Genomic DNA, 13,868 nt, shown 5'->3' with positions numbered 1-13,868 from the left:
TAAAGCCTTTGGAGAATTGTATTTATTTCCTAATTCCACATAAGACAAATATAAAAAAGTAGAGCATTCTCTGGATTCGGTCGTCTCTCCTGCGTACGTTTCTCCCACTCTGTCTGGACCCAGACAGTTTATGTAGTTTTAAAAAATATCCATTCAATAAGAACACGAGCAGGAGATAAAAGCCAACTAAACCCAAAAAGCATGAAAATCAAGAAAATAAAAAGGACCATTACTGTAAACTAATGAATGAGTCCAGTCGGATTCATATTCTGAAACATGTATTCAGCTATGGCTGCATGTGACTGACCACATTGGCACCGAACACAAAACGGATAAATAAAAAAAAAATAAAATAAAATATCTGAAGAGATTCTTGATGCAAGAGCTGGTAGTTCCTAACGCCTCACTGTGTCACATTAGGTGTGAACAAAGAATTTCCTCAGATCGTTGTTTTCTCTCAGAGCTGCAGCGCGCAGAACTGCTGGTAGACGGCCAGGATGTGATGGTCGAGCTCAGCGGTGAACAGCAGGTTCTCCAGAGTTCCCATATACTGCTGGATGGTTCCATGGTGCTGCGGGACAAAACATACAGTCAGATCCAAATCCCAGTAAGGCATTTTAAATGTTCATGTTATAGCAAAGGATGGATCTACTGGAACTACTGGATCAGAAAAAGTGAAAGTTAAAATGATACCAAACATCTGGAAGATTTATTCTTCTAACTATCCAGTAATTTCCCAGACTGGCGAGTGATGTTTACCATGAGGAAGATCTGCTGCAGCCGCTCGATGCAGTTTTTATACCAGGGTGTGCTGATGTCGACGCTGCCCGTCTCGCAGCGAACCAGATGCTCCGTCAGCAGCATGATGAAGCGCTGAGGGAGAGAAAGACAATCCTTAACATTTTCATATCAACTTTACCATTTAAAAAAAACAAATTATATTTGGCATTTTATCAAATTGAAGTCATAAAAACATCTTGATGTGACATGTAGTCACTATTCCTATGGAAAGTCCCACTAACTCCAACTAAACTAGAAGGCAGTGTCGGTCTATTAAGGTAAATAATTTATTTTTCCAATTTCAAATTGTGACATGGAAACTAAAAAAGTTACAATTACACTGTTTTAAATTTGCAGGTGGTTGATCTGCTAATTAACAACCTAATATTAGTAAGTTCTAAAATGTTATTTAATAAACTGTAAAACTAAGGGCTTGTACATACAAAACTAAGTCTGTATAACTAAAAATATCTTTAAAAATATATATTGTACAGGAGATTGATTTCAGAAAAGTTTTCATCCACACGAACCCAAACAAATACACCACTGAGAATTGTTTTAATCATGCTAAACCCACAGGGGCCAGTGTAGCTGAAACCTACTGCAGCCAATCAGATTGCTTCAAAACAAGCACGACTTCCTGTTAGGAAGTCAACATGGTGCGAGGCCGTTTATTTGTGTGGAGAGGTTGAAGTGTTTTTAAATAGCATCAGATATGAAGTTAACAAAAGACGACGTCCACTGGGAGTTGTAACGCTGTATCAAAGCACCATTATTTGTCACAGACAGAAACACGCAAGACGCTAAATCTCCGTTTTCCCATGTTCACACGTAAACATAATTAGAGAGCTTTCTCAAACGTCCGCTTTGGTTGGAGTTTTCATAAATAATTTTTAGTGGAATAAAACAGTTTTGGTGTGGATGAAAGGCCAAAACACATAAGGATGTGTTTGTTTTCCCAGACGTTTACTTGTGGACGGGGCTTTGGAGATGTTTTTGAGCAGCCGTACCTGGAAGATGACGAGGAAGAGGTTTTTCTGCTCGCTCTGAGCCGACTCCACCTTCTCCTGCAGCCTCTCAATCTGCTCCTCCAGCTGACCCTCCTCGTCCTCCTCGCTGTTCTTCTCCATGTCCTCGTCGTCCCCGCTGTCCCTCTGTCAGGACACAGACAGACAGAGTTTAAGGTCAGGTCCACCCCATCATGTCTGAACTGCAGTTGTGCATTTCTACTTTTTCATCTTTAACATCCTGATAAATCTGCCTAAATTTAGTCACATTTGTTGGATGTTTAAATAGTTCACATCAACAAAGTTTAATTTAAAAAAAAGTGGGGCTACCCTCTTGTGCTGCTGTTTCTCCAGCTTATCTTTAGCTTCCTCCAGCTCATTCTGGATCTTCTGCACGTGTTTATTCATCTTTCGGATGGTTGAGTGCAGAATCTCCCAGATGAAAAGTCTAAATGAGTCAAAGTATTTTAGATTATAGATGAAAGGAGAAGGATATCTTTATTAAAAACAATGTTGTGCGTGTCACCTGGTGAACTCGTGAGCCATGTCCTGAGAGAAGAGCCAGTTAGCCACAGCGGCACAATCCACGATCTGCGTCCGAATCATTTTATCCACCAACACGGCGATCATCTGAAACACAAATGTCTCTTCCTGTTACTGTTCTGGTTCCAGCACAAACATCCCTCGTCTCCATTAGAGTCGTTTTTACCTGAGGGTGGTTCCTCCACACCTCATAAACTACTTTCAGGATGTGCAGCTTCCCGTCGTCGCTTTCCGTCAGGTTTTTAAGGATCTCATGGAATCTGGAAGGATTCAACACAGCGACATCCACAGGATTCATTGAGTCAAACAAGAGTTTAAATTGACTGGTCATTACTAGAGTTTAGATATCTAAAAACAATCATCGGCACTTGTTAGACTCCTTATGTTGCATATTCTAGAGCTGGGAGATATAGTTTAAAAATAAAGTTAGGTTTCTTCATACCGCTTCTGATTTTAAATAAATTTTTTTTCTCTCTTTAAAAAAAAAAAAAGAAACTGCAAACGACAGACATTTTGAAAAAGCGGCTTTTATTCCAATCATCTTCGATAAAGTTGTCATGCATCACAACATGAGCTGTTCAGTTCATGTAGTTCTTTCTTGTGTTAAAATATTAAGTATTACTATTATGTATTATGTGAAAAAATGTAACCAAAGTTTAACTTCACATGATGCTCAACATTCCTCATTTTAAGTTTTGTTCTATTTTTATGACTTTATTCATAAACTTAAAAATAAATAGAGAAAATCTTAGCCTGGCCTTAATGTTACGTCGTATTTATTTTCGCACAAATAAATAGGAGTTGTAAAACATACATATCAAACAAGATGCCGACCCTGAACTGTGGAAGCCCAAGCATCGGTGGAGAAAAAATAAAATAAAATCAGATTGTCCATCAGCCAAACCTTCAAAAACCAAACATTGGATTTTTTTCTCTCCCTTGTTTGTAAAAAGTGGCGTGTCGCAGTTGGAGACCTACTTGCCAAGCGCGCTGAAGGAATGGCTGAAGGACTTCGCTGCCAGATGGAGGAGAGTCTGAAGAAACACATCGATCTTCAGTGGGTTGAAGCTTTCACCCTCATCTGCATCAGCGCAACAGGAAAACGAAGACATGCGACCAAAAATACAGAGAAATAATTAGCAGCCAGGATGGAAAGCAAGCAAACTAAAGTTTACAAGTAATGAAACACGCTGTGCAGATACAACACTATAAACTGAGAGAAGGAGTTGGTAACAGAGAGGAGAAAAGCTTTACTACCAAACTGTTTCAGAGAAAAAACGAGTTTCAAACGACGAATAAAACCTCAGACAAACCATCATCATCCTCCTGGTTTGGGTTGGGGACTTCTTTGAGGATGGCGAGGATTTCCTCGTTGGACGCTCGGTTCTTTATGGCATTGGAAACTGTAATGGAAACTGGGTAACCTGGTAACGAGGCTGTGAGGGAACAGAGAAGTAAATATTATATTTTGCTCTTTCAGTCCAGTTTGTATTATTCTGATGGAGGTAAGGACATAAAACAGTGGAGTCTTACTGCCACTCTCATCTCCGTATTTGAAAGAAAAGATGGGCTCAGCAGGGATGAGGGCGGAGAAAGTTGGAGGGACAATGTCCACGATCCTCTGATGGTATGAAAGTCTGTAATTAAAGCAGCAAAAACTGGATATTACACTGTAAACAACAGATTTACACAACAAACAGTACATTAGAATGAATGCTTTCCTTCAGTCTCGCGTTAATTCATATTAATTATCTCCAACTGACATGTGGAAATGTTTTATACCTCATCGATTTCTCCAGAACCTCTTTGACAAACTTGGGCTTTGGTTTCTCTAAATCCAATGTCAAACAGTCCGCCCTTTACACACGAAACATGGACAAGATTAAACTAAACTCTGAGTTACTTTGCTTTTAAAAAAAGATTGCATGTCTCTACCACACATTGCTCACCAGTCATCCCAGCTCCATCGAAACTGGAAGTTGCTCAAATGATGGGAAAACCAGTTGATGAATCTACAAGAGGAGACAGAGAAATTAGGTTATTTTGTTAGATTTATCAAAACAGATCTCTCTTATAAATGAGATCTTGGGAGGATATTTGCTTTAAAAATGACTTGATGGGACTAACGGAGGAGTTGGCCAATCACAGAAGCCTAAATAGCATCTCTATGCTAAACAGCAGCACAGACATTTACAGCTCTAGTGGTCCAAAGGCATTCCATGAATGATCAGGGGTTCTTGAAGCATTTAAAAGTTAAATGAGTTTAATAGCATTTTCAACCGATCTGATGGTTGAATAACCTAAATAACAGATTAAAAACAATAAATATCTTTGTTGTTGAGCTCATGTCTATTCAATAACTTGATGGCAAAAACGGGTTTTGAATTGAAAATGTTGCTTTTTTGGCCACCATATTTCATTAACTGCAATTAATTAAATTACAGACCCCGTAATTAACTTGATTAAAATGTTTAATAAAGTACCACCACTAGCACGAAGTATTGTTACCTGTCTATGCAGGTGGTGTTCATTGTGTCCAGCCTCATGTAAAGCATCTCTGTGGCCTGGGCCAGCTGTCAGGCAGATGTTAAGGTAAACGACTCAACAGCAGCAGTCTGGTTTCTCTATGAATGTGCAAAAAAGTTCTGATTATGCAAAAATCTGAAACAAAATGACAAATTATACAAGTTTCTATCCACTAAATGAACTCAGAATGCCACTCAAACCATGAAAAAAAAACCCTTTGTGCTGTTATAAGAGACTCGAGACTCATGCTGGATGACCATGATTATTGTTAATGTCTCTCCATTTTTTCTTGCCACGGAAACAGTAAAGGATACAACTTGAGGGAGTGACCCTGGCTGCAGCTTGCAGAGCTCGATGAGGAGCGTAGTGTACATGACGTCGATGTGGGGCGGTAACGGCAGCTGGAAAAGTTCTCCAAAGATCACCTGAAACAAAGAAAACTCAGCTGGTAAATCACAAGGATTTGATTGTTTCAGTTTGTGTGGAAGAACCCAGAAAGAGAGAAATACCTCCACGATGTGGTAGTTCAGTGGGATCTTGTTTTTTCCAGGGTAACTGAGCAGCTGGGCAGCACTAGAAGGAGAAAACAGCAGCACAACTTTAGTGATTGTTCAGGGCGATGCTATGTAGACATGTCACAATAAATTTTTCTAGACGATAAACTGTCCCAGAAATTATTGCAATAAACACTAATGTAATTTTCAGACAGTTTTCAACTAATATAATAATAATAATAATAATAATAATAATAATGGCACAATAACATGCTTACAACCATTCATAGATAAAAAAAAATATAAAGAGTATTTAACACTGGAAAACATTTTAAATAAAAAGCAAATGAAACAATAATTAAAACGGATTATGAAGTCTCTGTATCCAAAATTTTCTTTCACAAAATAAGACACTCAGCTTTGACAGGGAAAACAGGCAAAAGGGGCAGGTAGAGCAGACTGACTGCTTTATAGTGGGTTCAAATGTTTGCAGCTTTTCAACGATATTAAAGGCAAGAATCTCATGAGGTTAATCAATTTATCGCTTATTGTGACAGGATGGCTGCTAAGTAAAACATGGTGCACTTCACCCACCATGTTTTCCTCTCTCTCCAGTGGGTTTTGATGATACAGTGCAGGTTTTCTTCAATCACAAACCGCTCTGCAGAATGGCTGCCCGGCATAACGGGACCCTAAATAGAAAAAATGAAATTAAAGCCTCTGAAGCTAAACTTATCCGTTCTTCAGAAAAGATGGACGGACCTCTGGGGCATCGGTGTAGTCGAACATGCGGAAGATGACCCGGGGGATGGGGTACTGGGCATCAGGCATGTGTCCCGGCGGAGTGAACGGGGGCAGGTTGTGCTGGAGCGCCTCACAGAGAACGCTGTCGAAGGCGATGTACGGACGAAGGATGTGGCGCTCCTGCCAGCGGTCTTTCTTCAGCTTCTGGATCTGGGCCCACAGACAGTCCAGGTACTGACAAGAACAGGAGGAGAGGTTATTCTAACACAATGCAAGGCTCCAGAGAACAGGAACAAAATAATTACTATTTAACAACATTCACTGTAAGGTAATATTTTTAAACATTAATATGGAATCAACACCAAAAATGGTCAAGTCAGCAGTCTTCCACATTAGCATGTAGCCCACAATGTAGCCAACAGATTTCCATTTAAATACAAAGTACTGAATTTTCTGAATAACTGAATGTTGGATTCTCATTAGTTGTCACAAACATAAAGAAAGATAAATTCTTTAGAATATCTGTGTGTGGAATTAATCTATTTACATAAAGATCCATTTAGTTTCATTTTCAGATTTTTTTTTCCAATGGTAGATTTTAATTTTTCTCTCCAGATCATCACTTGCTGTACTCACCATTAAGTTTTTACAAGCAATCATTACAGTCTGCAGCTCATTGGGGGAATACAGCATTCAGACTGACACTGTGTACAAAATATGCTATTTTATGTGCCTTGTGTATGCTTAAGGCTCTTATTGTGAAGGTTTGCAGGATACTGAAGCAAACAGTTTTAAAAAAATTTTAATCAGTAATCATTATAAATGGAGACTCTTTAATGTCTAGCATGTTTGCCATCACAAGTGACCAGACATGAGCGCACATCACTCTGGATTGCAGCACTCTCACCTCTTCCTGTGGATGGGGTTTCTCTGCTGTCCACACCTGCAGCATGGGAACATGAGTCTTGACTCTCCTCCTAAATATATGGAGGGCACAGTGTGGGGCAGCGTGAGACTACAAAAAAACTAGAAAACCACATCAGGAACAGCACGAAAAAGATCTAAAGATGGAAAACACACTTGAGGTAGCCTTCAATCTGACTGAGGAGTCGGTCCATTTCAACATCCTTCTTCTCATAAAGCTCCTTTCCGACCCAGGGAAGGCAGGACAGAACGACATACACAAACCAGTCCGATCGAACCTGTGGAAGAAAATGAGACCAGTTTAAAAATCCTGGGAAGAAAAAAGGAGCACAACACAGCAGGGTCACAGCAGCAGCAACTTATAATCTGTTCCACAATCTGAACCTCAGAACATTATTAAACAAAATACAATTTTTCACATTTGTCATGAAAAATGACACATTTTTCATGACAAATTTTTAAAATGCATTAATATGAAATGCAAAGTTATCCACATATTTACACTTTACCTGTGGCACGTCTTCCTCTTGAGTAACACTGACAAAATTTTCAAACATTACCACCATAGATGGAGCGGCGATGACATGGCAGTTAACCAAATCAGACAGAAAGCGCACCTGAAAAAGGGAAGTAAATAAATTATCTTAAAAAAGCTGATGTGTTTTTCAAATTTTATTTTAATGGTAAAAGTCAAAGTACCAGGTAAACTGCTTCATTATACAGGTTGTTTTTTAAGGTTTCCTTCAGCTGCCTGATCATCGCCTCCACAAACTCGCCACCAAAGTTGTAGTTTCTGGCATTGAGGAGACCGACTAACGTTGTGTAGACGGTGAGCTTCTCTGGCAGCAGGCGAGCACTGTTGACAAATGGCACCTCAATGAAACAACTGTCTAAAACTAACTATATTCAGCAAAGACAAATGACGCTCACAAACTTACACAGCACATAATATACGCAGGATTTTGTTTTTGTAGTTGGGAAGGTCGGCCTCCAGGACGCCTGCGAGGCCCTCGAGGTTGCTCTCGAGGGATGAAGTGCTCTAACGGCATAAACAACCCCAACATGTTTTCATATTTAATAATATAGCAGAAAAACAACGAGACAGAACCTGAATCATACTTTTATATGTTCGTGTGATAAAGGTTAAAAATACTTTGAGCAGCCCTCTTACTTTTTCTCCTACGCGACATATCAACGACTCCAGGCGATCTTCAATTTCAATGGGCTCAGATGTTCTCCTCCTCTTATGAGCTTGACCTCCTGGTAAGTCAAAGTAACCCAAAGGAAAAACTATTTTCCTCACAAATCAAATAATAATCAAAAAGATCATGTTTTGTTGGATAAACATCAGTAATAGAATTATTACTATATTCAATCCCCACGTATTTATACTGTATTGTTCATATGTAAATTTAAATATTGTCTGGGTCTTTGTATGATTATGCTGTGCCTATTTCCTTTATTGCCATGTGGCTACATTGGCTGCTTCAGGGCATAACCTTAGGCATACCTGAAGAATCTTTCAAACTAATAATAACTATTTCAGGAACGTAAGACTCTTGGGTCTTAAGTTCCTGGAATAGTTAGCAGACTGTCAATGACTCTGCACTGCCACACATCAAAATATAAATCTATGTAAAAAAAAACATTAAATATTTCATAAAATTCAGTTTTTTATCTATTAGATAGAGAAAAAAATAAAATCTGTAAACTGTCTTATTTTGTTGTAATGATTGTTTTTATAATAAATGTTAGAAATAGTATTTTAGTTGAGACTCTTAATAGCGTCTATGTTTCAATGTTTTGTCTATTTGTTTTCTAGATTTTATCTTATTTAAAACACTTTGTGTTCAACTTGTGCATGTAAGCTGTTAAAAACTTACTGATTTATGTATTGAACCTAAATCAAAGTTGTGAAGATGTACACATGCAATTTAAACGCAATTTCTAAAAATAATTTAGAACTTTTGCAAATAATTTCACAAACGATGCCTAGGGTTATAACGGAGTATTTTTTTAAAAATTGTTTTATATTATGTGCCTGAACAACAGACAATGAGTATTTGAGTAGCTTCCGAATATTGTTTCATTCAATAAAATTAAGAGGAAAGGATATATTTAACACAAACAAGCATTTCATAGTATTAACAATGTAACTAATATTAATGTTTATGATATTTTACTGAGAAGCCTTTTGTTTTTGAACCATCTGAATCTGTTACTACACATCAAATCACACAAAAACACAGATTACTATAAACCTGATTAGAGTTACCGCCCCCATATTAATTACAGCTATTTCAGCAGTTAGCTATCAGATAGCTAACGGTAAGAGAACCAGTTAATACCGCCGCGGCTGTTAGTATGAGCTAGCAACTTATAATTCAATACCACTGAGTAGACAAACTAATATTTGTTAAAATGCGTTTTATTCGTTCGATATATCAATCAAAACTCACAGATAGAAACACATAACATGTAACCCTGCAACATGCGTGAATGAAGCGAAAACGCGCTAACGTTATTAGCCTAACGGCTGCATTGAACGTCCAGACTTACCGTCGTTCTCATCGCTATGTCGCCTCCTGGACATTATTTGTGATACGTATTATAAAAGCAAAAATACTCGGCGGAAAACGGCGCTGATAAACAAGCAGAAAGTCGGTTAAACAAGCTGCTTTTCTGCTCGTTCAGCTCTGAGCATCGATGCTAACTCAGCAGGGAAATAACAGCGGTCTGATTCGAGTGAAGCACATCCGGGATTTTCTGGGTTCAAACGGAACGTCCACCGTCTTTTCCCGTCCGACCTACAAAGCGGCACGTTTATAATAAATGTGTCCTGTGTCATCTTTTGGGATGCCATAATAATAAAATAACATATTTAAACCACGATTATTTAAAAATGTTGAATTAAGAAGGCGCTAGATGTTATATAGTCTTGTCTCGAAGCTGTTTTTAAGGGCCAAGAAACAACAATGGCGGCGACAGTGGAAACATCTTGCTCAGAGTTTCTGAACTGGGATGTTGAAAGTTCAGTTTGTAACGAATTAAAACAAGAGAAACAGCTGTCTGCCTCGCAAAGAAGATGTTACAGCTTCTGTAGGAGAAAGGTGAGAATATACTGTCTGCAGCTTCTTTGTGTTATTTGTTGTGCTTATTGCTACAAAACTCTGTTTCTAGTTATTCCTCCCATTTAAGAAAGGAATACCTCCAGATAACACTTGGCACATTTCTTTAAAACCTAAAGCGGAATTTATATACACATTAAAATGTTTGATTTTGAGGAGCTTTAATTTTGAAATTCCCCATCAGATCTCGATGTGTTTTTAGACGTAAAAGTGATAAATATTAGAATCTTATATCCAGATATTAAGGCTTATTATCCTCATGCATTTAATTGATGTACTTATTCAGATCTTTTAAAATGTATAAAATTGTTTTTTTTTGTTATTATTATGATTAACTTTTTAAAGAAAAGGGCACAAAAAAAACACATTTGGCTCACTATAAAACTTTTACCCCTGACTCTAGATCCAGTTACCAGCTGCTTAACCACACTGATCTTCAAGGATTTCATTTTTAAAAAACATTTCCTATGTCACATTTTTCTCTCCTTCGCAGTCATTTGCTGTCTTCGTAGCATCCGTGCAGAATGGTTGTCAAGACAAAGGAACCGAGTCCTGGTGCTGCTGTGGCCAGACCTTCAGCGAACACTCTGCCATCCACAAACATGTGGCTAAAAGTCATAATTCTGAAGTACAGCAGCTCACTGAGGCTGCGTATGAGCATCTACTAAAACAGCTGGAACAAGAGGCTGAGCCGCCAAAGGAACGCAAAGCCGAAGTAGCAGACATTTCTGCGTGGATACCAGATATCAGCCAAGTCTCTGAGGAGAACCTGAGAAAGTAAACGGATATTAGATATTCTCCTGTTTGCTGCAGTTTTAACGCTATCTGTCATTTTAGATTTTATCCATGTTTATCTCTTGTTTACATGTAGCGGCCCTGGAAAAGTTCTCCTTTATTATCATTACTGTCTACTGGATGATCCGCATGTTATCTGTGCTTGGCAGAAAGCTTTATGTGAAAAGCTGCACTTAACAGGAAAGGTGAATGAACTCTATCACTGTACTGCTAAATGTTAAAATACTGAAAAAAGAGAAATACTTCATGAAATTAAACTTTTTTTTAAATGTATTGGTCATTTTTTTCAGATAAGGGTGGCAGCAGAAGGCATCAATGGGACAGTTGGAGGGACCCATGTGGCCACTGATATTTATATCAGTGCAATGCTCTCACATCCTGTCTTCAAGATGGAAAAAGAAGGTTTTAAGGTCAGAAGCAGATGGAAAAACAGTTGTCCTTTAGGACTTTGTTTTGCTAATTAAACCTTTAGCCTTGCAGATTAGTAGAAATATTTGTAATATTTCTCTCCTTGGTGTTTGTCTAGACCAGCGATGGAGGTGCTGAGTGTTTTACAGACTTAAAGGTTGGAGTCTTTAAGGAGATTGTCCCAATGGGAGTGGATCCTGATGCTGTGTCCTACAAGCTGGCAGGTACTGATACGTTCTACTAATTTTACTTCTATAATTCTGCTGCTGCTATATATAAACTATAATTATAGGAAACTCTACTGTTCATTAGAGAAGCTTTTTCACTGTCAGCTTTTACAACTCATCTTCAAACCCTTATCAAGAGTTACTTTTACTGTTATATATTTTTATTATGTAATTATTTCCAGTACTTACTTTCAGATACTTTATAAATATAGCTGGTATGATAAATAACACATGCATTATTTCTTAAAGAAAGTAGCCAGACTCTTTTTTAGTAATTTAAGTGATTTAATCAATATTTATCCCAGCTTTCTGAATATGTGTCAAAGTTTACCTTTGGACATTAGCTACATATGTTTGTTTGTTTGATTTTATGACCTCAGGGTCATAAAAAAATGTTGATATGCTGACGAATTTTTAAATTTTTTCAGTTGGGAAAAAAAACCTTTATTGTAAGAATGAGAGGATGAAAAAGAGTAAAAATGGAACCGGCCTGCTTTGTTATTCTAGCACGTAAAATTCTTGTAAATTCTCATCAACATGATGTTCTTTAATTGTCTTTTCTTTGCCAGTTTCACTTATATGCATTCAATCAGTTGGAACATAACAACTGGTTCTTCTCTACGTTTTCTCTTATGTGTGGAAAGAACACTGGCTCATCCCTGAAATTTATGTCTATTTTTATGCCCAATTAATTCAAACTTGCAGATTAATTATAATATCAAACAAAAAAATCTCTGAAAATAGTTAGTTACTGGATGGAAGATGAGTGGAAACTGCTAAATGTCTGTTTGGCCTCCCAGGAACTCATCTGGACCCTGAAGAGTTTCATAAGGAAGTGGAAGCTCTTTTGGCTAACAGAGATTCTAGCGATGACACCATCCTCCTCGACTGCCGCAACTTTTACGAGAGCAAAATTGTAAGTATTGATAGTTCTAATTACAAGGCATACTGAGCAGAAAATTAGTTGAAAACAATTACGTGTGTGTGGTTGTTCTGGTTATTTCCCTCAGGGCCAGTTCACTCGGTGTCTGGCCCCAAACATCCGTAAGTTCAGTTATTTCCCAGACTACATCGACCAGAACCTGGAGCTGTTCCGGAACAAAAAGGTTCTGATGTACTGCACAGGAGGGATCCGCTGTGAACGTGGATCTGCCTACCTCCGCTCTAAAGTAAGCCAAGTTTTGCTTAAAACTTTCCTGAGGAGTTTTAGTGATTGTTTTTGGTTGTTGTGTTTAATTTTGGGTTTGGATACGTTTCCCAGTGTTAAGTGTTTCTTTGAGAGGATGAACTTTCATTATTATGCCATTATCAATGTATTACTTGAAAATTATCTGAAAACAATATTTTCATTTATCACAATAATTACTGGGACAATTTATTGTCCACTGTCATGCAGACTTGGTGCTAACTCTCCTGAAGCTCGTTTTTCTCCTTTACAGAAGATGTTTCTGTTTAATAGAAATTAATGTTTTAAACGTTTTCCATGTTTCATTATAAGTTTTTGTTCTTATCTGACCTGTAAATCTACTGTGTTGCAGGATGTGTGTAAAGAGATTTACCAGCTGAAAGGGGGAATCCATAAGTACCTGGAGCGTTTCCCTGAAGGTTTCTATCGAGGGAAACTTTTTGTGTTCGATGAACGCTACACCATCTCCTCCAACAATGATGTCATCGCAGGTTGGTGTGTTAATTAAACTACACTGCTTGTACCTTAAGTGCAAACTTAAAGAAAACCATGTACTGTCAGGAAGTTAGTAATTGTCCATTGCAGTTTTTAAGCCTTGGTGTCTGTAATTAGATTGCAGGTATTGCAGCCTTCCATGGGACCAGTATGAGCTTTGCAGCACCCAGTTCTGCTGCCAGCTGGTGTTGTCCTGTCCCAGCTGTAGAAAGAAAGGACGCACAGCCTGCTGCCCGTCCTGCCAAAGGAAAGGAGAGACCCAAGACAAGGAGGCCTCTGATGTTCAGCATCCCAAAGAAGAGTGCGAGTGCACCGACACACGGGCCAGAATCCCTCAGGATGTTTAACAACATAAGATTGTTAAACATTTAAAGTGTCTTAATTAATGAATGAAATGATAACTATGGAAAATCCTGAGCAAACTTATACAAATTTTTATAAGAATGTTGAAAATGAAAGAAGAAACAACTAAATATATCAATTACTGAAACCTTTTTATCAACATCTAATGGGAAATCTTAAGCGTACCTCCTGGATCTATGAATTGTATCCTTATTTCATGATGTAAATATTAGGAATATAGATTCAGTAATTAAAAATTTTCAGATGTG

General features: G+C 38.0%; 2 protein-coding genes across 2 annotated transcripts; one reads left to right on the top strand and one right to left on the bottom strand.

Moving 5' to 3' along the window:
* Positions 1 to 9,760, bottom strand: ncbp1 (nuclear cap binding protein subunit 1). Its single transcript, XM_014988610.2, has 23 exons — positions 9,578 to 9,760; positions 8,190 to 8,278; positions 7,957 to 8,057; positions 7,718 to 7,874; positions 7,528 to 7,635; positions 7,175 to 7,296; positions 7,002 to 7,071; positions 6,113 to 6,328; positions 5,945 to 6,042; positions 5,366 to 5,429; positions 5,171 to 5,281; positions 4,839 to 4,903; positions 4,280 to 4,342; positions 4,113 to 4,187; positions 3,864 to 3,967; positions 3,644 to 3,766; positions 3,309 to 3,411; positions 2,497 to 2,590; positions 2,314 to 2,417; positions 2,118 to 2,235; positions 1,791 to 1,934; positions 760 to 873; positions 1 to 571 (listed from the first exon to the last, which is right to left on the bottom strand). The coding sequence occupies exons 1-23, from the start codon at positions 9,609 to 9,611 to the stop codon at positions 458 to 460; spliced, it is 2,391 nt and encodes a 796-aa protein (XP_014844096.2). The 5' UTR covers positions 9,612 to 9,760; the 3' UTR covers positions 1 to 457.
* tstd2 (thiosulfate sulfurtransferase like domain containing 2) lies at positions 9,729 to 13,868 on the top strand. Its single transcript, XM_014988612.2, has 9 exons — positions 9,729 to 10,128; positions 10,640 to 10,923; positions 11,018 to 11,126; positions 11,232 to 11,351; positions 11,468 to 11,573; positions 12,377 to 12,492; positions 12,587 to 12,745; positions 13,115 to 13,253; positions 13,375 to 13,868. The coding sequence occupies exons 1-9, from the start codon at positions 9,994 to 9,996 to the stop codon at positions 13,602 to 13,604; spliced, it is 1,398 nt and encodes a 465-aa protein (XP_014844098.2). The 5' UTR covers positions 9,729 to 9,993; the 3' UTR covers positions 13,605 to 13,868.

Source organism: Poecilia mexicana, unplaced genomic scaffold (assembly GCF_051168715.1).
Source record: "Poecilia mexicana isolate PSO_F unplaced genomic scaffold, ASM5116871v1 scaffold_10, whole genome shotgun sequence".
NCBI lineage: Eukaryota > Metazoa > Chordata > Actinopteri > Cyprinodontiformes > Poeciliidae > Poecilia > Poecilia mexicana.
Note: the sequence above shows the minus strand (reverse complement) of the source record. Positions and strands in the feature narration are given on the sequence as shown.

Coding starts and splice junctions, on each gene's coding strand:
- ncbp1 (XM_014988610.2), bottom strand. CDS start 9,611: ATGTCCAGGAGGCGACATAGCGATGAGAACGACG. Junction 6,043..6,112: donor ACTACACCGATGCCCCAGAG/GTCCGTCCATCT, acceptor TTTTCTATTTAG/GGTCCCGTTATGCCGGGCAG. Junction 572..759: donor TGCAGCAGATCTTCCTCATG/GTAAACATCACT, acceptor TTTGTCCCGCAG/CACCATGGAACCATCCAGCA.
- tstd2 (XM_014988612.2), top strand. CDS start 9,994: ATGGCGGCGACAGTGGAAACATCTTGCTCAGAGTTTCTGAACTGGGAT. Junction 11,127..11,231: donor AGCTGCACTTAACAGGAAAG/GTGAATGAACTC, acceptor CATTTTTTTCAG/ATAAGGGTGGCAGCAGAAGG. Junction 13,254..13,374: donor CAACAATGATGTCATCGCAG/GTTGGTGTGTTA, acceptor GTCTGTAATTAG/ATTGCAGGTATTGCAGCCTT.